This window comes from Oculina patagonica, chromosome 9 (assembly GCF_052425735.1).
Source record: "Oculina patagonica isolate OP01 chromosome 9, crgOcupat, whole genome shotgun sequence".
Taxonomy (NCBI): domain Eukaryota; kingdom Metazoa; phylum Cnidaria; class Anthozoa; order Scleractinia; family Oculinidae; genus Oculina; species Oculina patagonica.
The window spans coordinates 3,505,866-3,529,209 of NC_135766.1; the positions used below are offsets into that span (position 1 = coordinate 3,505,866).

The 23,344-nt window shown below is 37.1% G+C and overlaps 2 protein-coding genes across 6 annotated transcripts; both read right to left on the reverse strand.

Moving 5' to 3' along the window:
• Nucleotides 1–4,914: 4,914 nt before the first annotated feature.
• LOC144665416 (uncharacterized) lies at nucleotides 4,915–8,002 on the reverse strand. The gene is made up of 2 exons (XM_078526676.1): nucleotides 7,788–8,002; nucleotides 4,915–5,173 (listed from the first exon to the last, which is right to left on the reverse strand). Exons 1-2 carry the CDS (start codon nucleotides 7,949–7,951, stop codon nucleotides 4,999–5,001), a joined length of 339 nt encoding a protein of 112 aa, XP_078382802.1. The 5' UTR covers nucleotides 7,952–8,002; the 3' UTR covers nucleotides 4,915–4,998.
• Nucleotides 8,003–14,005: 6,003 nt separating this feature from the next.
• On the reverse strand, nucleotides 14,006–22,825 carry LOC144665384 (uncharacterized). 5 transcript variants are annotated; one of them, XM_078526629.1, is made up of 5 exons: nucleotides 20,177–20,206; nucleotides 20,001–20,075; nucleotides 17,246–17,372; nucleotides 14,717–15,002; nucleotides 14,007–14,282 (listed from the first exon to the last, which is right to left on the reverse strand). In XM_078526629.1, exons 3-5 carry the CDS (start codon nucleotides 17,328–17,330, stop codon nucleotides 14,123–14,125), a joined length of 531 nt encoding a protein of 176 aa, XP_078382755.1. In that variant the 5' UTR covers nucleotides 17,331–17,372; nucleotides 20,001–20,075; nucleotides 20,177–20,206; the 3' UTR covers nucleotides 14,007–14,122. The 5 variants fall into 5 exon arrangements, with proteins under 5 accessions (XP_078382754.1, XP_078382753.1, XP_078382755.1 ...); XM_078526628.1 differs by lacking the exon at nucleotides 20,001–20,075 and having other exon boundaries at nucleotides 14,006–14,282; nucleotides 17,246–17,345; nucleotides 20,177–20,239; XM_078526627.1 differs by lacking the exon at nucleotides 20,001–20,075 and having other exon boundaries at nucleotides 14,006–14,282; nucleotides 20,177–20,239.
• Between the last annotated feature and the right edge of the window lie 519 nt (nucleotides 22,826–23,344).

Sequence of the window (23,344 nt, forward strand, 5' to 3'; positions counted from 1 at the left end):
ATTCGTCTATCAAAAAGCTTGTTCTATCTTTGTTTGGACAATGTCTATTATTATACATTAGAATTACTTTGAAGAATTATTTCGAGAGCATTCAGTCAATAAACAGTAGCATGTGAACTTGACATGATAACCCAATATCTGCAGCAGATATTGGGTTATGCTGTCGAGTTCAAAGTCCGCCTAGTTTCCAAGCCCCTCGTCCGTGTAGTGCTGTCAAACTTTTGAAAATATGGCTGAGCGATTCGCCTCCGTTTCCGAAGAGGAATTGAAAGTTTTGATCGCCGATCAAAACTTTCGGAGAAGAAAGTTTCTAAAAACACCAAGAGAACAACAACTTGAAAAACAAGTGTAAAAATTCTGATTGATTATTTGAGGGAGAAGAACCTGGAGGAACCACAAGAGAAGACAGCTTTGGCCAATGTTCTTACGAAGTTTTACGCCAGCGCTAGAAAAAGTGATGGCAAATTGTTTGAAAACGTATGATAAAACAATTATTGAATTCGGTTTCGCATGATATCGTGAATTATCAAAAACCTCGTGTCTGTTTTCGGTTTTGATAATTCACGATATCATGCTCAACCTCGTCCAATAATTGCTTATTATATGACACCACACATTTAGGGTAAGCTTATTCGATTCTTTTTACGTGTCGTAATTTAAACCTAAAGTCAAACCGCTCAAGTTTCTATCATTCATCGGCTAATTATTAGACTTCCTAAGTATCTCTTTCTTCAAATTTCCATCCCTGGTTTTTAAAATACATTATTTTAATTTTTTGATTTTTCGCACTACGCGACATCAAGATGGCCGCGAGGAGGCTCTCGCTACTATGATGCTAAAAGAAATATCTCATTTTGTGACTTTTTTTGGGGGGGGGTTGCATTAAAAGCAGTAGTAACGCTAAGATGTTTCCTTTATTTTCGGTGGCCATTTTATACTATGCCCCACCGAGCGACAAAAATATTGCGTTTCCATACTGAGTCTAAATTTGATAATTCGATTACCTAACTGCCGCAGAGAACAGAGACTCGGTCAAGAAGAAGATTATCCATTTCAAAATCTTCTAAGACAGTTCAAATCTGAGAATTCTTTTATTCAATAGTTTGAATGTTACTTTTCCGTGAGATTGAAAATCAACAATTTAGTAGAGCTTGTCACCCCACACATATATTTCGAATGAGATTGCATCGCAGTTCCAGTAGGGCCATGTTAGCAGAACTCGCACAATAAAGCCGAAGAAGAAACTTCAAGCATTGATGAAGGTATAACCAAACACCCCCTCCCAGTGAGATTTTTTCTCACATTTTTCGGTCTATCAGTGAACGTGATTCGTTGGGAACTCACTTTCGTAGAAGCAATACCTACAATAATTGTTTTCACGTTTTGTAACGTTGTAGGTAAAGTCTGCGTTGTGTTTAGTGACCCATCAGGCCGGAAGTTGTCCCGGTTTTCTTATCATAAAGCGACTATGAGTACAGTAAAAACCCACGAGTAAGAACCTAACATTTAAGAACCTGTTAAGCCCTGGCCAAGCGGTAACGCAAGTGGACGCAAGTAGTCGCAAGTTGAATTTGATAATAAACTTGCGTTGGGTGGCCAAACGGTCTAGCAAGTGCACGCAAGTTGTCAAAAAAGTCATTTAAATGCTACTGCGCGCGCTGCAATTTAGTACTTGAAGTAAGCAGCAAACTTGCGTTGACTTGCGTTGGGTGGCTAAACGGTGAAAAACTTGCGTTGACTTGCGTGTAAATTTGATCTCGACCAAAGTGAACGCAAGTGATCGCAAGTCAACGCAAGTGCACGCAAGTCCAGGCCAAACGGAGCTGAGACGCAAGTAAACGCAAATTTTGAACTTGCGTCCACTTGCGTCTCCGTTTGGCCAGGCCTTTAGGCTAAAACTTGCAAATTAGACCCTCCTTTTATAAGAACCAATTTAGCCAGAAATTTGGAAACAGGTTCTTATTCTCTAAAATTGATTAAAAAAGTCTACTTTTGGGAAAATAATTTGGACAAGACATTACTGTACATGTATATAATGTTATGTTCAAAATGATTAGTGCTTCATTTTTACATACATGTAAACACTATGTGGTATGCAAATTTTATACAAGGAAAAGGCCGAATACCACTTCAGAAATTAAGAACCTATTAAGAACCTAATTAGCCTAAATTAATGTTAATGACCCTTTATGTAAGAACCTGTTTAGGCTAACCTGAAAAATAATAGGTTCTCACTCGAGGGTTTTTGACTGTATATCTGATCCCTCCCCTCCCTCCGCCAGACGAGATGCTAGTCAATCGTAAGGTTCCCCTCCATTTATTCACCTGGGTGGGAGGGGGGGGGAATCACGAAGACAGTAGAGTGTGTCGGGGGTGGGGGGGGGAGGGGGGCACGATGATAGTAGAGTGTTTTGCCCAAGAACAGAACACAATGACCTCGGCCAGGGCTTGAAGTCGGACCGATCGATCCAGAGCCCACAGCGCTAAACATGAGGGAACCGAGCCTCCCATCGGGTAACGTTGTAGTAATAGTTTATTTCCTCTTGTGTTTTCCCCTTCCTCGCTATCTGAAGGAAATGTATGTGTTTTTTAGCATTCAAAATTACTACCGATAGATTATTTTAACTGGGTGATTTCCCATTTGTAAAACGGGATATAATAGTTTCGCCACGAAACCAGAGGTAACAGACTACCGATAAGAAAACAGACACTTTTTTGAAGATAAGTCCGGTTTAATGGCGACATACAGTCTGATTTCTAACAAGAAGCATGAAAAGCTCCATGGTCAATAACCGACGATTAGTAAGTTCCTTTCATGCCCTCATTTCAACTTCTTACACTAATGTCAAGGTCTTGGAGTTTATTGGCTTCGAACTCTGGTGAAATTTCACTATAAGATGCTTCTATGACATCATCCTTGTTGAATTGGTATTTATTTTGTCTGCAACCTTTATATCATCCGGGAACCTTGAAATGAGCAAACTAAATCAGGCAAAATTACTTTTTTTTTTTCTTTTGGAGAGGAGGAGCTGCGAACGAATGGAAATTTAAAGACACTCCCCACCATGTCCTGAACTACACCGCCCAACCCCCTGCGCGCGCTCCCGCATGAGAAGCGAGAACTTGAGCAAGCGCGCCAAAGACTTAACCGCCCTTTTCTTTTATGGTTGGGTCTTGTGCACTTGAAACAGCAGAATTCACGAATCACGTGTCTTTACTAGCTATTTTCACCCGTCACGGTCTAATTTTTACCTTTTTCACGTGTCACGCATAAACCCTTTGCTACCCTCATTGGTGCGGTGACGTGATCGACGATGGACGTACGGACGAACTTACACAATTTCATGGCAACCGACATTTCTTACCTATGGTCCGCAACAGGATGAGAAAACTTTAATGGGTGATACTGACGTTTCAAGAATTCAGCTAATTGGTTTGAAGCTGACGAAACTATTAGTCACCACGTTTAACTAATTTTGTATTCCAAAGGGAAACTAAACTTTGGATGAAGTATTTTAAAATTAAACGCCGACTGTGGCCCAAAAATATAATGTATCGTTAGATGCTATAATCGACTATCGCTCTGAATATGCTAGCTGATGTGGGATAAGTTGTTGTTTTTTCTTTTTTTCTTTCTTTCTGAAACTTTTAGTGTTCTCATCAAATTGCACAATTTAAAAATTGTGCGATTTGATCATTATTTAGTACGCCTCATGTTTACAATAAAAAATTGCAAATGCAGCGCTAACGGCCGAGTTGTTGGGGCAATTGCGGTACAAAGTTGAGTCATGCTCTTTCAGACAAAGCTTAATTAAACCCTATTCAGACCGGAAGGGGGGACTTTTGAGGCCCGCGGTGACTTTGAACTCTTATAACTTTTTTTAAGAATTCAACCAAACACTGCCAAACTTTCTGAATTTCCTAAAATTTATCTGGAAATAATTTGGTAGGGTTGGATGACGGGTCAGGAACTTGACGTCGCCATGGCAACGGTATTTTGACAGGCATGTTTTCCCAAATTTGTAATTTTGCGTGTTTCTGTTAATAAAAATTAACTTCAATGGAATTATTTTTACATCTTTACGGTTTTAAAGCAAATTTTTATTGATTTTGAGTACTTTGCAGTAATTTTGGGTGGTTTTCTGGCATTTTGGAAAAATTTTGAAATCCAAGATGGCGGATCCAAGATGGCGGCTGTTTTGATATCATGATGTAATTGTCACGTGATGTGACGTCACCATCCCACGTGACGTATACCAAAAGAAAGATGTTCTCACATACAATACATCCTATAAGTTTCACTGTGATTGCTTAAATATTCTGGAAGTTACATAGGGGGGGGGGGGGCTTCCGAATTCCCCCCCCGGTCTGAGAAGGTCAAAAAATCGGGTTAAGGATCATAGAATAAGTCCCCTTTTCAAAATGGTCAAAAAACCTCAAAGCGGGAGGAAGAGGTGGCATCCACCCTCGATTCTCCCCCCACCCCCTGGTAACCGAGGCGGTTAATGTATATCCGATTCTAACAACTCCAACGGAACGTATATGATGATGGGTTCGAGTCCCACTCAGGACAAGGTAGTTTTCATTTAACGTTCAGAAGGAAATATATGGGCTCCTTTTTTCAGCATTTGTGATTACTACCGAAAGCGTTAACAGTGCGATTTTCCATTTCTCAGTATACGTAGGGTATGGTAGATTCACCACGAGAACAGTGATGAAAAACTACAGTTGAATACCAATAACTCGAACCTCCAAGGGAAATCGAAAAAGGTTCGAGTTATCGGGGTGTCGGGTTATCGAGGGTAAAATTAGTAAGCAAATGACTTTGGGGGAATCGAAAATGGTTCGAGTTAGCGGGAGATTCGAGTTATTGAGGGTTCGAGTTATCGGGATTCAAATGTACAGGCAGAACAGCAGACACATTTATTTGAAGACAAGTCAGGTGTAATGGCGACAAAAATGATTTTTTCTAACAAGAAATGACAAAAAAATTGTTGGTCAATTAATAACCACTGCTATAGTCATTCTTTCAACTTCTTTCATCAATGCCATGTAGTCGAGATCGCGAAGATCGTCCACTTTGAAAAGTTTTCTAAATCCCAAAGCTTTTACTACATCATCCATAGTGGCAGTATAGACTATTACGTCTTTAATCCCGGCTTGACTCGGTTTCCTTAAAATGAACAAATTTATTAAGCAACATTAGTGGCTCCAAACCACGAGGCACTTAAGCCTATTAATGCATGATGCAGTGAATCGAAATGTATCTAGTTACTTAAGTGATCTTTTCTCGAATGCATGTGAGAACAACCCTTACAGATCTAAGCTAAGAAATACGGAATATAATGTTATACTGGACCATATTCCTAAAACAGAATATTATAAAGGGTCTTTCTGATATAGAGGAGGAACGCTATGGAATTCATTATCTAACGAAATAAAAGCGTCCAAATCAAAACCTATATTTATATAAAAAAAAAAACTGGCAAGTAGGCAAGCAAACTGTTGACTAGTTAACAACTATTTACCGAAGTGGAGGTGGCTAGTGGTGGATATTTACCTCACCACTTCGCGGCTCGGTAAATATCTACCACTAGCCACCGACACTGAGGTGAATAGTTGTTTTAGCATACCCTCAAACAGTGAGATAATATAGCCCGAAAGGATGACTTTTGACTAGATTATTACGCTAGCGAGCACATCTTTCGCCGGTGAGTTGGTCGGAGGTGAATAGCAAAGGATATTTGGAGTTTGAGTATCCAATCAGCGCGCGCCGAAAACGCAATCCACTGTTTGAATATATACTAAATTTTATTATTTGTACATATTTTTTGTGTATTTACTTCTGATCAATACGGCTTTCAACTCATGGAATTACCGTATTGAAATAAAAGTGAATCAATCAATCAATCAATCAATCAATCAATCTCTCTAAACGAGAACAATCGCCACGACATTTTCCTTGCCTTTTCATATGGCTTGGCTCGCACATTGGCGGTGCAAGTGGCGTAGGAAGGTGGAAATTTACGTACCGACGGTCGAACAGACAATGACGTGACATGGTGCTTCGCTCGCACGCGCCTGAGGCACGCACGAGGTTTGCTATGATTTTCACCGCGGTCAAACGTCTCGGGCAGCTTTTCTTTCTAATTCGGGAAATTTCGTTCATTATGTAGTGTTAGTATGAGCAAGAATAGATAAAATAGCTCCTGAGTGTAAACATGTTCCCATTTCCTCAGGTGAACGATTTTTTTTTTACTTTTTAATGTTCCGCATCCGAAACAAAGTGCTTTGACAAAATGTCGCCGACAAGTCCGCATATCGCTATTTTCAAACACGTAGAACTTTTTTAGTAAAGCTCCACAAAACTTAGGAAGTCGTCGGGATGCCGGTAATGTATCGAACTTTGAACTGTGAAAATTAAAACCTTATCTTTGAAGTACTTTTCTTATTTTTTTGCATATTTCTGACGTTTGACGCGGTCGGGCTATGATTCCGCTATCATGCAACCATGGGAAAGCCATGGAAGTGACATCCCATTTCAACGATACTTCTCAAACTCATTAATAATTCATCAAGTTAAAACAAAGAAAATTATAACCGTGACGATGGTTTGGAAACCCGATCTTAATTAGCATAGATTTTTACGATTTTATTCCTCCGTTTACTCCATAGTTTTTGTTTCGATTGAGAAGATATATCAAACACTCGAGACAGTGTTTCATCGGCTATCCAAACACCTCGAATTTCGTCAAAAATACTCCGCTGCGCGTCGTATTTTCAACTCTCTTCTCGGTGTTTGGATATCCCGATGAAACACTGCCTCTCGTGTTTGTTATATATTACTTAAAGATTGATTGAAGATTTGGTTTAGGCGCACAGTTTAACCCAAAACAAATTAAGCATATTACCCCATATTCTTGTTTTTTACGTGACGTCATCAAAATTCTAAAATCCAGAATCGTGAGACCCTTGAATTTGTATCCTTCACTGGCTATTAGACGTCCTTAATATTTATCGTATTGAAGGGTTTTACTCGATAGCATCCGCCGTCTTTAAGATATGACGTTTTGTATTTCGGAGTTTCGCGCCACACGACATCGAAATGGCCGCCTGAAGGCTGTCACGTATGCTTAAAAAATGCCTCATCCTGTTATTGTTAACAACCTAAAAACAGTTGAGGTTTTACGTGAAGTGTTTATGTGAATGGTTATTTTTTTATGAAGGTGAACTGACCGCGTTTTATAGCAGAAGTGAATTCCAGATGTTTTTCATTGATTTCCGGCGGCCATGTTGGAGCCCCTTCACATGGACTCCAACAAGGCGTTCCCATACATCTCAATTTGTGTGGAACATTTTGACGGATAACTCGAGTACGAAATACCGTAAAGATCTGAGACTTGGACACATATACTATCTAGTAATTTTCTACAACCTGTAATATTCTTATTATTCTATAATACTCAATAGCTCCGGATTAACATTTTAGCAGCGCGTGACAGTAGCGTTACTGGCGTCAATAATTAAGGATAAGTGGAAAAATAAATTCCCTTGTGCTGCGTGGCACTTGTAAAAGGTACAAATTATAAAATAAGTTCTCACTGAATGAGTATAAAGTGCCTAAAAATAGTATAAAGTTCCATACGTTTCGGGCTCAGCCCTTCTTCAGTGGAAAGTCAAGATTTGACTTTTCACGATATCCTTTCACCTACCACCAGCACTGCATGCGCTGGTACCCACATTACATGAAATACCTTAGTGTGACATAAATGGCCGTATTAACTTACCAAAAAATTAATACCAATTTATTTATCTTTCTCCCTTCTTTGTTGGTAAAACCAAAATCGTAGAGGATAAAACGTGGCTCTTGATTCGTCAGAAGACTCTTCATATTGTTAAATTGTTTTTCATCTTCTTCTACAGTATCTGTTGTAGCCTTGACTCCAAGCATGTCGTTATCAATCACCACTCTTTTCTTGTCATTGCTGAGCTTAAACGCTGCATATTTATGTATCTTGTTTAAATTCATGAGGTTAAAGAGGTCGACCACTGTAGGGTCAATCTTGATCCCACTCATGGAGTCTGGGAACAAAAGTACAAAATGTAACAGCTTGGTCACTTCACATTAGTGTTTTTGGGAAAATAAATAAAGGGTATATATTAGGCAAAATAAATGTTGCGAAATTCGAGAATAATTGTAGCAAATTTTGGTTCTGATTTTCCAGCTCAAACCATTTCACATGACATTTCTCGTGGTCATATTGAGATTTTAATTCCATGTCATCCAAGGTATTCTGGCTAATATTGTAAGTTATGAATGTTTTATTTAAATGTAATTAACTACAGTTGTGGTAATGCTTTTACGAGAATAACTTTTTCTGTTTTCTTTTGTGAGGGGCCTGAAGGGGTAAAATGGGAACTGGGATTTGGGCAAATTTTCACTGGGAAAATGAGATTTGGGTCAAGTGGACTGGGAATTAGTCACTGGGAATGGGAATCAGAGACAGAAAAACAATTGAACTGGGACTGGGATTTTGAAAACTTGAGAAAATAATAAGTTGGGAAATGGGAATTGGGCAAAATATGGGCCGGGAAAATGGGATATTTTTGCTACTTTTTTGTATTGATAGAGTGCAGCTGTTCTTAGATGAAAAGAAATATTTCAATTTGTTCTGTGAGCGGTTGGAATTTTCTTAATCTGCCCGCAACGTAAAACAACTTAGTCCTGAAGAAAGAATTTTCCTCCCAACCTATTGGAAAGTTGAACTCTATAAGATCAGGATAAAGCAGTCGTATTTTTGAATCTTTTAGGGACTGATCTGAAAGAGCATATCCATTTTGAGATAGTTGTGTATTAGGATAAAGGTTTTAAAAAACAAACAGATCCTGTATTTTTTTCTTATTTTTATTTAATCTCGTATAAGGGAATATGTGATAAAATGTATAAATACTAAAAAATAATAGACAATGGAGATTAATTAATAAAAGTAGTGTCATTCATTTACCTCGAGCTGCCAAATCGTGTTGGTCTCATTGCCAGTTCTTTCCCGGGGAAGGCTTTGCTTCCACCATAAACATCAACAGACAAGTGACAAGAATAATTGGCAACTGGTTAGCCATTTCTCTAAAAAAAAAACTAACAAATGTTAGATGTACGCAGTATGTTCACCACCATATAATAACGCTGATCGTAAGCACTAACTGGGCGATCAAAAAAAATAAAAAAACGGTCACATGGAACCACTATGACGGATACAAAAGAAAGTGATAGCCTCAAATACAAAGCCATTACAATTAACGAATACGAAAACATAGAGTTCCGTAAATTGTTCTCAATTTTTTAAGCCTGCAGTATGCGCCTTAGTTTTTATAATAATAGATTTTGCTCTGCTGAGATCATTGTAAACCAGAAAGAAAAAGAGAAAAAGTATTTGATATCAACACAAATGGAAAATTGCGTAGCACTAGTCGCGACTAGTGTTGAACTAAATTTAACATGCACGTTTACCATTTACCGTGCAGGATTAAGGGCTTACACTAATGATTTTGTTAAAACAATAGAGTGCGAGAATTCAAAAGAAGAGCAATACAATAGCATGAATATCACACAATAAAAGTCCTACCAAAGAGGAGTATCTATTGAATAAACAAAACTTAAATTACACATCATATGCATGGAAATTTTAAGAAAGACAGCCGACATAATTCATTAAGTTAGTGTACGTGATGAGCTTGATAACCACAATTTCTGCCTGCGAAATAACAGCGTGAAAGGACATTCAAATTCTGCATATTTTGGAGAAAATGGGCGACCACAGCTAAATTTCAGTATTTTTGTTAAGGGTTAAACGATCTCTTTACACATTAAGTTGGCGTTAGTTTTTAAACCAATAGATACATTGAATACTTCTGGATAATCGCAAGGTTTTTGGAGTAAAATATTAATTCATTTTTCACAAGGCTATGTATTTCGACGTCGGCTTTGTCATTTGCAGCACCCTATTAACATCAGGGTGAGAACACGACGTTTTGTTGATAAAACGAATCACTATTCCAAACTAAGATAAAAAGAAGGTAGAGAACTACCAAAGCAAACGTTTCGTACCTTGGAAGAAGTACTTTACTAGAAATACAACTTACCTATTCAAGAAAACCTTCGACGCTTGCAAGGCATACAAATTAATGGCTGCTATGTTTTATCAAGACCTTTAGCTTTATTAAAGACAATAAAACATTCCTTTGCCAAACCTTTACTATTGTTAGGAAGTTATCTGATTGGTTCGTATTATAAAAATAGCCGATTTTCATTTAATGGTTTCTTGTCTGCGTTTTGCATAACTGAGCCTTTTATAATTGTTTCGTAAGTTCCAGGGTGTCGTGGCGAAAATTATTGCCAAGTACGTTTCTCAGGCTACCACTATGAACTATCGCATAAGATTTCGAAGTGTTCTGCAAGATAGCTCGCGTGCCTTTTTTTCTTTGTGTTTTCACCGTTAAAACATTCTGTGATATGATCATGATTGAGTGCTTCGCCTGCATAAATACAACAATAATCCAAGGATAGCGCTACTGATCAAGGTGGCGGAGCTTTTCTTAGTCACAGTACATAGCTGAGTAATGAGGATCCAGGCAAAGGTAAATTGGTAGATCTCTCATTCATATGTGGTGGGCATTTTTTACTCAGCTGAGAAATAAATAAATGTATACATCCAAGGCGAAGATTATGGACACTAATTAGTTGTTAAAACAATATGGAATAATTACAATGACAATCGAATATAGCGCTACCGATCAAGGTGCCGGAGCAATTTTGTAGTTACAGTACATGGCAACGAGGATCCAGACAAAATTAAACGGGTAGATCTTTCATACTTCTATAGTGAGCATTTATTACTCAGAAAAGAAATATTTACCTAATGACAAGAATGTTTAGCAAAGGCAAGAGAAAGAGTTTTTTTGACGTCATATGACGTCACAGCCAATTAAAATTATATCATCTTGTAGTTAGTTAGATAGGTAGATCGTCCAGTAACTTAATTGACTGATGGAAAAACCGTGTATAAATATAGTTATCTTATCTTATCTAAGCTAAGGGCTTTCTTCTAAGTGCAAAATATTTTCGCTACACTTTAATATAACAAAATCTTCGGGGAGGGGTTCCATCCACCCATCCCCCCCTCCCCCCTTGTACGATGGTGGGGGTATGAGTTTGCTTGTACGTCCGAGGCTTAACACTTTTGTCTGATTTACTTTTTACAATTAACGATCTTGCTCATTTACAGTATTCAATTTATTCAAGTATGTTGTTCAACCATAATGTGATCATACGCTCTTAGCTCATAAGCAAATAATAATAAAAAAAAACTGTTGAGGTCATTGCAAACCAGAGGGAACAAAGAGATAAATTAGTATACATCAATACAAAAGGAGAAACGCATAACACTAGCCGCGAATACTGTTGGGTTATATTTCAGATACAACTTTTCCAATTATCGTGCAGGATTATGGGCTAAAGCTTATGATTCTGGACAAAAAATAGAGTGCAGGAATTCAAAAGAGTAGCAGTACAATGGGATGAATATCACACACACAAAAATCCATCATTCTACACAAGACAATATCTAGTGCAGGCATCTAATTACGCAACATATACGTGAACTATCACATAAGATATCAAAGTCTTCTGCAAGATAGCTCGCGTTCCTTGTTCATTTTTATTTTTTTTGTGTGTGTGTTTTCACGGTTAAAACATTCTGTGATTTGATCATTATTGAGTACTTTGCCTGCATTACAGTGACAATCCCAGGATAGCGCTACCGATCAAGGTGGCGGAGCAATTCTTAATCAGGGTACATGGCTGAGAAATGAGGATCCAGGCGAAGTTAATTGGGTAGATCTTTCCTGCTTATGTAATGAGCATTTATTACTCAGCTAAGAAATACAAAAAAAAGTATACATCCAAAGAAAAGACTATGGATACTAATTAGTTGTTAAAAAAAAATATAGAATATAGGAAAATTCAGACGAACGGCAATACAATAGTTAAGGATACAATGCCTTAGTAAAAATGATTATACCTAATGACAATAATGGTCAGCAACATTGAGTTAAAGAATTCATCGGTGATATTGCTGACCTTGAATACCACCATCTTGATAAAATGTTCTTGAGTTGGGTACCCGTGGCCTTGATTTAAGAATTTATGATTAGCCAATTGATTTGAAGCTGACAAGAGAGAAACTCGGCACGAACACGGCTTTATCAAACCCCTCAAACCCGTCTCTGTTGCTCACGTTCTATAAAAGGGGCACGGGAAAAAATACAACAATGCCTAAATCAGGGACTACGGAGACCATTTTGAAGTGGCAGGGCTAAAAAGCTGGATAAGACAAGCAAGCATTAGGGGTCACTTTTCCGCCATTTATCATGTGAAAATTCATAGCGGAGCTCCCGCATGCGCAACGGAGCATCCATATAGTAAGCAAATGGCTAACCATCGAGCCGAAAAATTTTGGGTTTGCCGCCTGCCCCGTAAGTACGCATGGATTAGGCCTAGGGACAAGGAGGTTCCCGGCCGTGGCTAAAAAAAGGAAAGGAAATTACAAACAACAAATATAGCTCGCAGGGCAAGACAAGATGGAAACGGGAAAATTACTCAGCGACACTACACAGCAAAAAATCTGAGAGGTTTATTATCCAACTTCTCTATTCTGTTTGTCTTTTTTTTCAAGTGTGCACGAGTGTATCGAAACCTCGATGCGCCTTAACGCAAAAAAAAAAAAAAAATGTGGATCTCGTTCAATCGCTACACGGTTAAATTTCAACTTTATTGGTCTCTGGTCGCATTTTTCTTAACCGTACGACGAGTACTTGACGTTATTTTCTATCAACTGGATGATGTGGACGTTTCAGTTAGATCTAAACGAAGTAATAATATGAAAACGCGGGAAAATTTGTTGTGCGGTGTTTTACTGTGTAGGCTGAATGAAACCGCAAGCAAAAAGAGCGACAGAGAACTTTCTTTCTCCCACGATGTCCTCAAAATCCATCTATATCAGTTCGTGAAATTGTGGAAACGAAATGTTTACGAGGAGACCCGAACTAATTGCGAATGATATTTCTTCTACAAGTCCAGTTTGTTTGTTTCTGTTATTTGCTGTTGAATCTACGGCTGTCATCATCAAGAATACAATAACTTCAGCAAATGATTGTGTTAATACGAAGCCAAGCACTACATAGATCAAGTCCGCTGAAGAAAGAGACAGGAACCTGATGCAAGCTAACAACCTCTACTGAATTGCTGAGCCTGATTTTATGACAGAAAATTTCATGATGTTTTAACTTCTGAACGCAGTTTAGAAAAATTCCGTGTGGGCAAGGTTTCGATTTTTTCCATTTAGGTCATTTTTTAAATAAATGTGGAGCTCCGCTTTCAGGCTTGCCTATAGCTATATATTACATTACCCTTTTCATCCAGAGCACTAAAATATCAACCCAACCAAAAAAGCCCTACCCCCCCCCCCCCCCACCCCATCCGCGGTCCATACTAAAGAGCCTTCCATGAGAAATCGGCGAACCCAATTCTGGTAATGCAAAGTGGCATTTAGCGTGAAAACCGGGTTTCTTTTCTCTGTATTTCTGAGTACGTTAATATGCAGAAATAATTTAATTTACGATATTTTGGGTGGTTTCGATTGGCAAATCCGGTTTGGTTTTTAAAATCCGGATTTCAGATTATCCAATAACAAACCAAATCTAAAACGCGTTTTGACTTACCACCAAAACATTGTTTGCATATTAAAATTTCTGCAAGGGATGAATGAACAGCAACTGAAAGTTTCAGCTTTACAGAGTGAAAAAAAAAACGAGAAAAACTCAAGGGGGAAGTGAGTGGCATCCACCCGCAAACCCTTGTTCTTCCGAGGGTTAATAGTGTGATTTTCCCATTCGAACAACGGGCAATGATAGATTAACGAAGAAACCAGTGGTAACAAACTACAGACAGACTAACATACACTTATTTTTTGAAGACAAGTCCGGTTTAATGGCAACAAAAAGTCGGATTTCTACCAAAAATTATGAAAGGGTCGATGGTCAATATCCGACGAATTGTTAGTCCCTTTCATGCCTTTTTCTCCACTTCTTCCATCAATGTCACGTAGTCGAGATCTCGAAGATCATTGGCAGGGAACTCTAAAACAAGTCCAGTAAAAGCTTTTTTTACTGTAGCCTTGGCAGAACTGTAGATAAATTTGTCTCCAGTGTTAGCATCGTCCGATATCCTTAAAAAAGAGCGAATTATTAAAAGCAGTAGAAATCACATAATAAGGGAGAAATTACACTACATTCATTTTTTTGTGGCGGAGAGGAGCCCTCTAAATATATTCTCCCTCAGACCAAGGTCGATAACCAGCAACAAACTCAATCACCATATGACGCCGGGTTCGGGAATCGAATGCGGGCCATACTGGTGGGAAGTGAGCACACTCACCACTACGCCATCTCTGCTCCCACAAGTTAGGCAGCATACAGAGGTGTCACCTAAATAAGTAGTTTACTTACAGCTGATTTGAAGTTGGTAATTGGGCGCAATTTAAGCCAAACAAAAATCAAGCATTTTACCCTGCCCCTTCCTTCACCCTACTCCAACCGCTGCATCCCTTGTTATCCAAAGCTATAAAATACCGTGGTGTGACATAAATCAGCGATTACTTACCAAAAGATAAATGCCAACTTATTTATCAATCTCCCTTCGTTGTTTGTAAAGCCAAAATCGTAGAGGATATAACGTGGCTCGTTAGACAGAAGACTCTTCATCTTGTTAAATTGTTTCGCGTCTTCTTCTATTGTCTCTGTGGCGATTGGATCCCCAAGAATGTCATCATCAATCACCACTCTCCTCTTGTTAAGGATCTTAAACGCTGCATATTTATGTACCGATCTCAACTTCATTTCATAAAAAAGGGCGGTGACAGTAGGGTCAATCTCCATTTCAGACATGCCTGAAAAATATGTGACCAAAGCATAAGAAAAAGAAAAGCCTAAATATTGTTTACATTCTCGATTGGCTGAATCAATATAAAAAAAAAATCAACAATGTCAAACAATGTCGAACATTGTGCATTCATAGTTATAGCCTGGAAACAAACGTATTGTATGTAAGAGATTCATAAAACACCTCACCTTATTGCTCAAGTCATTTGTGATTCGAATAAATATAATAGAAATACTTTATTCGTCTTAATCAATGTTAAATGTAATAAAACGTACAACTGAGAAAAATTCTTGTAGAGGAATGCAAAAGCAACAGGAACGAGATTTGACGATTGAATGTTAATTTTGAGAATAACAGTAGTAAAGTATAGTATCGTGTTACCGCTCAAACCACTTTAAAAATATTTTTTATGATAATTTCTAGATTTTAATTTCATTTCTTTCAGATATGCTGTCTCATTTTTGTTATGCTTTTTGTTCAATTGCCACCCGGAGATAATAAGTCTTTTCTGGTGGATGTTTTTGTTTTTTTTGGCATACTTCAGCTGGTATAGTGTTAGAGGTCATAAGTTATAACATTCGAACGTACAAGCAAATTTATCCCCACACCGTGGCACAAAAGCTGATGGGCGGTGGGGTTGGTGGGTAAGTGATGTTAAAGGATCTTTTCTTGGGTTTTGTTAAATTAAGACACAGCAAAATAAATTAACACTGAGTATAGGCAGCATTCTGCTTTCTGTACAAGATGCCACATTTTCTGTGGGCTTTGGCATGAGATGGCGTCATTTGACTTAAAATCCACTTTCACGGATTTTCCATACATTTTCTTAGATAGAACTCACAGAAGAGGATAAAAAGTCAACATTAAATGATTATGGTGGAAAATTTGACGACATTTCCAATTTTGTGTAAAAAACAATAAAAATAAAAGCCAGTTACGTCAAAAGAGGAAAATTATGTTTGGCCAAGGCTCCATGTAGTTTTGGCTGCCATAGTACCGTCAAAACCTATGACAAATGAGTATTTCCGCGGAGTATGCAAAAACATTCCTTCAGGATAGTGCCATCAGTCCCCTCCCCCCCCCCCCCCTTTCCGGTACGTCCGAGGGTAATTTAGTTGGCTGGGAAGTAGCACTCATTGCAAGAGTAAGATATTTAAGGTCGCGGGGGGCACCTTAGGCTTATCATTATGCATTTATTTAAAGCGTATGCACGAAGAACAACGACTGACATCGACAACTTTACGAGATATTTATGACTGGACAAATTATGGGCGCGTGCGTGTGGTTTGTAAAAAATCCCCGTTTCTTTGATAATTTAACCAATTTAAAACAACACTTAGCGATATACGTTCATATAGATCATGAAAGGAAGTCTTTGAGCTTATTTTCATTTAAATTTGAATATTTCTGCAACTCAGAGTAATCACAAAATATTTGGCATAAACAATCGTGCCCTTTTTAAAACGCATTGTTCTCACCATAAAAGCGTGGAATATAATTACCATAATTACATCTCTCCTTGGCAAAATGGTCGTTTTTAGGTCGGGACACCTTCGGAAATCTCAAAGTTTGGACTTTTCCGACAATTTTGTGGCAGAGAATACAGCGCGGATACAGAACTTCATTTATTGCCACTGCAGATAGGTAAACTATGAATACTGTAGTGTGTCATAACAGAAGCGGAATTTTAAAAGAGCGCTTTTAGAAAGAGGTAGAAGACATTAAATTCAAATTTGCGCACTTAAAACGCCATAACTTGTTAGAAAACTTTAAATTAAAAAATCCGCTTCTGTTATGACACTCTTGAGGTATTGACTGATTAGATTTTGACAAGATCACAGTGTGCTGTCTCCTACTCGTTCCGCAAACTCTGCCACAAAATCATGTTTTTCCCAATTTGGCACTAACGAGGCTAAAACGTCGCCGTTAAATGCAATCTACCAAATAAAAGATGACATTCACAATCTTTCGTCATTTTTTATGTCTCTGTAAAATTTGAGCTTAATCGCACCCTTAACAGCTGAGAAATAAGCCTTTTAAAAGATGCAGGTCAAGCAAAATTTCCCTTCATGAATTTATTCATGCAGTTGGTATCCCCCGCGACCTTAATGAGTTACAGAGTCCAGTACACCTGTATAAATGCTTCATTATTTGACAAAATGATAAAGTTTCAACCTTATCTTGTCGACACAACCTTTGCTTTATTCCAACAGAGAATAGTTCTTAATTGCAACGGAACAAATTCCATACTTCTCTTAATGTCTTGGTAACGTGGATCGCGTGACGTCACGGTGACAACCAGGACAGCCAGTATGACAACACAAAGGGTCCTCATGATATCAAATTGGCGCTTGGGGAAAAAAAATGGGAGAGAAGTCTGAAAGAAATTTAAAAGGCAATTGTTTTGAAAATTAAATTAAATTCTCCTCGTAAACCAGGTATATTTTTACGTGTGTTCGAAAATAGAGGTTTAACTTTTGTAAGTCTGATTCATTAATAATTCGATTCAAACCTCATTTCCAAAGAGCAGTATTTGAATTAAATCACGAAATTTTCATCTTTAAAAATATCATACATTTATAGACATACATTCTTCATTATTTTTCTCCGTGGGGGCTTTTCGAGGGCAATTTGGTATAATATTGCAATTAAATACTAATATACTAAAAAGTAATAGTATTACATTCTAATTTATATAATCACGAATTTAAAAACTCTACAATTAATTTACGTTTCAATGCATGAATACAATTGAAATAGATCTACTGAGTTTATCCATTTCGAAGAAGCGCGTCCCTATAGAAATCATTACAATCATGCTTTTGTGGAAGCTGGAAATTAGCATAGGAAAACACATCAGGAAATTAATATTCAAAAACATGTATTTTTGTAGGGTAAAAACTGTCGAGCTTTATACAGTGTGCTTTTATTAGTGTAACTGAACTCGTTTTTGTTCACCGTGCTGTGGTGATTAGCGTGTAGTCGTCCTCTAACTAGGTAGTCTTATTTATATTAAAGTGTTCCAAATTATTGTTGAGACAGGAATTTCAGTTTTCTTAAAAGTCATGCATCTGCCTTACATAATTCGTCGAGTTTGTTTACTAATTGTAATCAATATTTTCCTTATAGTCCAAGAAGCAGTGGTTATTACAAATTAAAGTATATGAGACCAATTCGTGAAATGAGAATCGCCTGCATACTCGATTAGTTAAATCCGTAAGAGGCCGAAGAAGAAAAAAGCGTATTTGAAATAGCACGTGGAAGTTTTAAAAGCCGTTGTTTTTGATAATACTGGCGACATTCGTGGCGTTAATCCCAAACGCAAGTCGGATTATTTTGAACAGTGGAAAAAAAAAATATTGTGCACGAAATTTCGTATCTCTAGCAACGGTCATGTATTTCTCAAACACGTAAAAAGGCGGGCGCACTGAAATGTAGCCATACATCTTAATTAAGGTGGTAAATAATATATTTTTTTACTCTCTGGTATTATACGTAAAGTTCTAGATGAGATCCCACGAATATCCGTGATAAAAATGCGTAAGACAGGTAATATTTACACTTTTTTTTCTGTGTTGGGTCTAATGCAAACCCGTTAATTTGACTTAATTTTGCGTGCGTGATCTTTTAATTTTTGTCAAAAGCGAAACCTGTCTCTGAGTAAAAACATTTTTCGGTATAATTTTTTTCTCTTACTGAAAGGTTTATGGATGCATCAAATTTAGACTTAAAAAAAACTGGTTTATCGAATAACAATTGATATAATCGAAGAAAACATTGGTTTCGAATATTTAGCAGTTATCTTTGGTTTAAAACATGTCTTTACCAGTTTCAATTTTTATTCTTCATTGTCTGGTATTAATTATCATAATCTTAACAAAGGAGATTAAAAATTGATCTGGATAGTAATAAAAAAAAAAAACATAGTCAAACAACCGAAAATAAAATACGTAGTATGATTTGTTATCCCTTCTTTCTTTGAAGTTGTGATACACGTGTTTTTGAAATGAGAATGTTTACCTCTGCGCCGAAACGCATACTTATAGGCAAATCCTCGAGAGGCCGAAGGAAAATAGGATTTTTAAATGATACATCAGTCTAAAAAGGCGTGTTTTATGATACACTGGCGACTTCCATGAAGAAAGTCTCGAATTTTACCGTAAACGCAAACGAAAGACAAATAATTCCGAACAACAGAAAGAGAATACAGTGTGCGAAATTATGCAAATTACAAACTGACGTAAAAAGGCGGTCAAGAGGGACGTATAGGAAAACATATTAGTTTTATGTTATGAGGTGGAATAAAGCATGAAAGATACTTTTGGTAAGATACGAAAGACACTAAAATATTGGCCACCAGAATTCAAGGAGGAACTGTACAGAAAAAGTGTCATTCATACTTTTGTTTTACCGTATTGAGTTTATTGCAGGCCCGTTAATTAGATTTAATTTTGCGTGCATGATGTAAGGTATTCTATGCTATTTTCATTTCAGTGCTAAAGCTAAGGCTGTAACTTTGGAAGAGCGTTTTAAGGTAATTGTTTCTTTTAGCGAAAGTTTTGTGGCTACATCAAAATTGTATTGATGACGAGCAGAAACTGGTTTTGCATATGCAGCCATACAACCGACAGTGCTTAACCGCTTGCTTGTGGTGTGTCCAAATTATTGTGTCATTATTTCATTTTAATCGTCACAATTCTCGGTAACAAAAATCGATGAGTTTGGGGACTGTTAGTAGTCCTTTCTTATCTCGAAATCGAAGGAGCAAGTGTTGTATACTTAGGAGAAAAAAACATTGGTAAAGTGAAGTGAGTGCGCTCCCTCTTTGACTGCGCCCAGCATCATTACCGCACATTACAGAATAAAGCCTCTATCTTTCTTTTCAAAATAACATAGTTTCTGAGAAGTTTTTGTAACATGCTAAATTTGCAAAGAATTAAAAATTCAACAATTTAACCACGAGTAGCGATCTGTGTAGCATTTGTCGGGACTAATGACATCTTACCTAACTTAAATGTTTGTTGAATAATATCCTCGGCGTTTACCACAGGTGGCGTCCTAACTTTACTGATCAACTGAGCTGCAGGAAATGAACGGACGGTTGGATTTTTAGTTTCAGCTATTTTTTTAAGTAGAAACAATCAAGGGTATTTTAACTACTTAGTTTCAAACTCGCCTTACCTGAGTTTCTCTGGCGAACAAACAAACGACTAAAATTAAGATGCTCATTTAAAAACCCAAAAGAGGATGTGGAATATGCTAAAAATGTGGTAGTGTTTTTCTATTGGTTGCTTTTGACACTTCGCCTTTGGTGATTGGTTGGCTTGAAAGGTGACTGATGTCCTTCTATGGCCTAGGGATATAAGAAACTCTTTGATATCCGAGCTTGACAACGGCGGTGTATTACATTAGAATTCAAAAGAACTTACGGTTTGGATAATAATTATATTTCAGTTTATTTCTGTGCTCTTCAGTTTCTTCAGTAAAATTTGTTTTAATGCAAAATTCTGAGCAAGTGACCAACTCCACACTTCCTTTTACCATCTTGTAGAAAGGCCAGGTTTTAACACTGACAACATTGGCTTGATTAGAGTGAAATTTGGTCTTAATTATTCATAACAATAGAAAAGAAAAAATAGAAAACCTGTATGAAATTTCGCATCGTTGACAACGGTAATGAATTTAACAAGCATGTAAAAAGGCTGACACAAATATAGCCGTACATATTAATTATATGTGGTAAAATAGAATAATTTCACTTTCCTGCAAGATGTGGAAAGTTCTAAAACAGCAGTCAGCGGTATTTCTTTTAAAAATGTATAAACATATGTAAAGTTTACATCTTTCAATTATGTATTGGTTCTATTGTGAACCCGTTAATTGAATTTAATATTGCGTGCGAGATCTAAGTTATTCTATGCCATTTTCATCTTTGCCAAAAGCAAAGCCTGTTCCTGAAAAAAAAAATACCTTCTGTAATCACTTCTCATAGCAAAATTTTTGTGGCTTCATAAAATTTATACTGATGGCGAGCTAAATGTAAATTTCATTTCCACGCCGATCATACGCATAGTGAAGCTAAATCCGTGAGAGGCGGGAATTAGAATAAAAACGTGTTTAAAATAACACATCAATGTCTAAAAAGTCGCTTTTTATGAAAAAATGGCGACATAGGTTAGTTAATTTTGAAATTGGCCCATTGAATGCAAAGGCGAGGTAAGTAACTCCAAATAGCAGAAAGGGAATACAGAACACGAAATTTCGAAACTTTGACAATGTATAATGTATAAGACAGGTAATATTTAGACTTCTGTTTTTCTGTGTTGGGTCTAATGCAAACCCGTTAATTTGACTTAATTTTGCGTGCGTGATCTTTTAATTTTTGTCAAAAGCGAAACCTGTCTCTGAGTAAAAACATTTTCGGTATAATTTTTTTCTCTTACTGAAAGGTTTATGGATGCATCAAATTTAGACTTCAAATAAAAAAAAAAACTGGTTTATCGAATAACAATTGATATAATCGAAGAAAACATTGGTTTCGAATATTTAGCAGTTATCTTTGGTTTAAAACATGTCTTTACCAGTTTCAATTTTTATTGTTCATTGTCTGGTATTCATTATCATAATCTTAACAAAGGAGATTAAAAATTAATCTGGATAGTAATAAAAAAAAAACATAGTCAAACAACCGAAAATAAAATACGTAGTATGATTTGTATTCCCTTCTTTCTTTGAAGTTGTGATACACCTGTTTGTGAAATGAGAATTTTTACCTCTGCGCCGAAACGCATACTTATAGGTAAATCCTCGAGAGGCCGAAGGAAAATAGGATTTTTAAATGATACATCAAAGTCTAAAAAGCCGTGTTTTATTATACATTGGCGACTTCCATGAGAAAAGTCTGAAATTATACTGTAAACGCAAACGCGAGACAAATAATTCCGAACAACAGAGAGAGAATACAGTGTGCGAGATTTCGCATCGTTGGCAACGGTAATGTATTTTACAAACACGTAAAAAGGCGGTCGAGGCTGACGTATAGGAAAACATATTAGTTTTATGTTATGAGGTGGAATAAAGCATGAAAAATAATTTTGGTAAGATACGAAAGACACTAAAATATTGGCCACCAGAATTCAAGGTGGAATTGTACAGAAAAAGTGTCATTCATACTTTAGTTTTACCGTATTGAGTTTATTGCAGGCCCGTTAATAAGATTTAATTTTGCGTGCATGATTTAAGGTATTCTATGCTATTTTCATTTCAGTACTAAAGCTAAGGCTGTAACTTTGGAAGAGCGTTTTAAGGTAATTGTTTCTTTTAGCGAAAGTTTTGTGGCTACATCAAAATTGTATTGATGACGAGCAGAAACTGGTTTTGCATATGCAGCCATACAACCGACAGTGCTTAACCGCTTGCTTATGGTGTGTCCAAATTATTGTGTCATTATTTCATTTTAATCGTCACAATTCTCGGTAACAAAAATCGACGAGTTTGTGGACTGTTAGCAGTCCTTTCTTATCTCGAAATCCAAGGAGCAAGTGTTGCATACTTAGGAGAAAAAAACATTGGTAAAGTGAAGTGAGTGCGCTCCCTCTTTGACTGCGCCCAGCATCGTTAACTGCGCATTACAGAATAAGAGCTTTCTCTTTCTTTTCAAAACAACATAGTTTCTGAGAATTGTTTGTAACATGCTAAGTTTGAAAAAAAATAAAGTTCAACAATTTAACCACGAGTAGCGATCTGTGTAGCATTTGTCGGGACTAATGAGATCTTACCTAACTTAAATGTTTGTTGAATAATTTCCTCGGCGTTTACCACAGGTGGCGTCCTAACTTTACTGATCAACTGAGCTGCAGGAAATGAACGGACGGTTGGATTTTTAGTTTCAGCTATTTTTTTTAAGTAGAAACAATCAAGGGTATTTTAACTACTTAGTCTCAAACTCGCGTTACCTGCGTTTCCCTGGCGAACAAACAAATGACTAAAATTAAGATGCTCATTTAAAAACCCAAAAGAGGATGTGGAATATGCTAAAAATGTGGTAGTGTTTTTCTATTGGTTGCTTTTGATACTTCGCCTTTGGTGATTGGTTGGCTTGAAAGGTGACTGATGTCCTTCTATGGCCTAGGGATATAAGAAACTCTTTGATATCCGAGCTTGACAACGGCGGTGTATTACATTAGAATTCAAAAGAACCTACGGTGTGGATAATAATTATATTTCAGTTTATTTCTGTGCTCTTCAGTTTCTTCAGTAAAATTTGTTTTAATGCAAACTTCTGAGAAAGTGACCAACTCCACACTTCCTTTCACCATCTTGTAGAAAGGCCAGGTTTTAACACTGACA

What these genes read in the sequence shown, in the direction of transcription:
- LOC144665416 (XM_078526676.1), bottom strand. Translation starts at nt 7,951, where the DNA reads ATGCTTGGAGTCAAGGCTACAACAGATACTGTAGAAGAAGATGAAAAA. An exon ending in AAATTGGTATTAATTTTTTG is followed by an intron (nt 5,174 to 7,787) that starts GTAAGTTAATAC and finishes GTTCATTTTAAG; the next exon opens with GAAACCGAGTCAAGCCGGGA.
- LOC144665384 (XM_078526627.1), bottom strand. Translation starts at nt 20,224, where the DNA reads ATGAGCATCTTAATTTTAGTCGTTTGTTTGTTCGCCAGAGAAACTCAG. An exon ending in TGTTCGCCAGAGAAACTCAG is followed by an intron (nt 17,373 to 20,176) that starts GTAAGGCGAGTT and finishes AATTTCTTTCAG; the next exon opens with ACTTCTCTCCCATTTTTTTT. An exon ending in TTACCAAGACATTAAGAGAA is followed by an intron (nt 15,003 to 17,245) that starts GTATGGAATTTG and finishes CATATTTTTCAG; the next exon opens with GCATGTCTGAAATGGAGATT.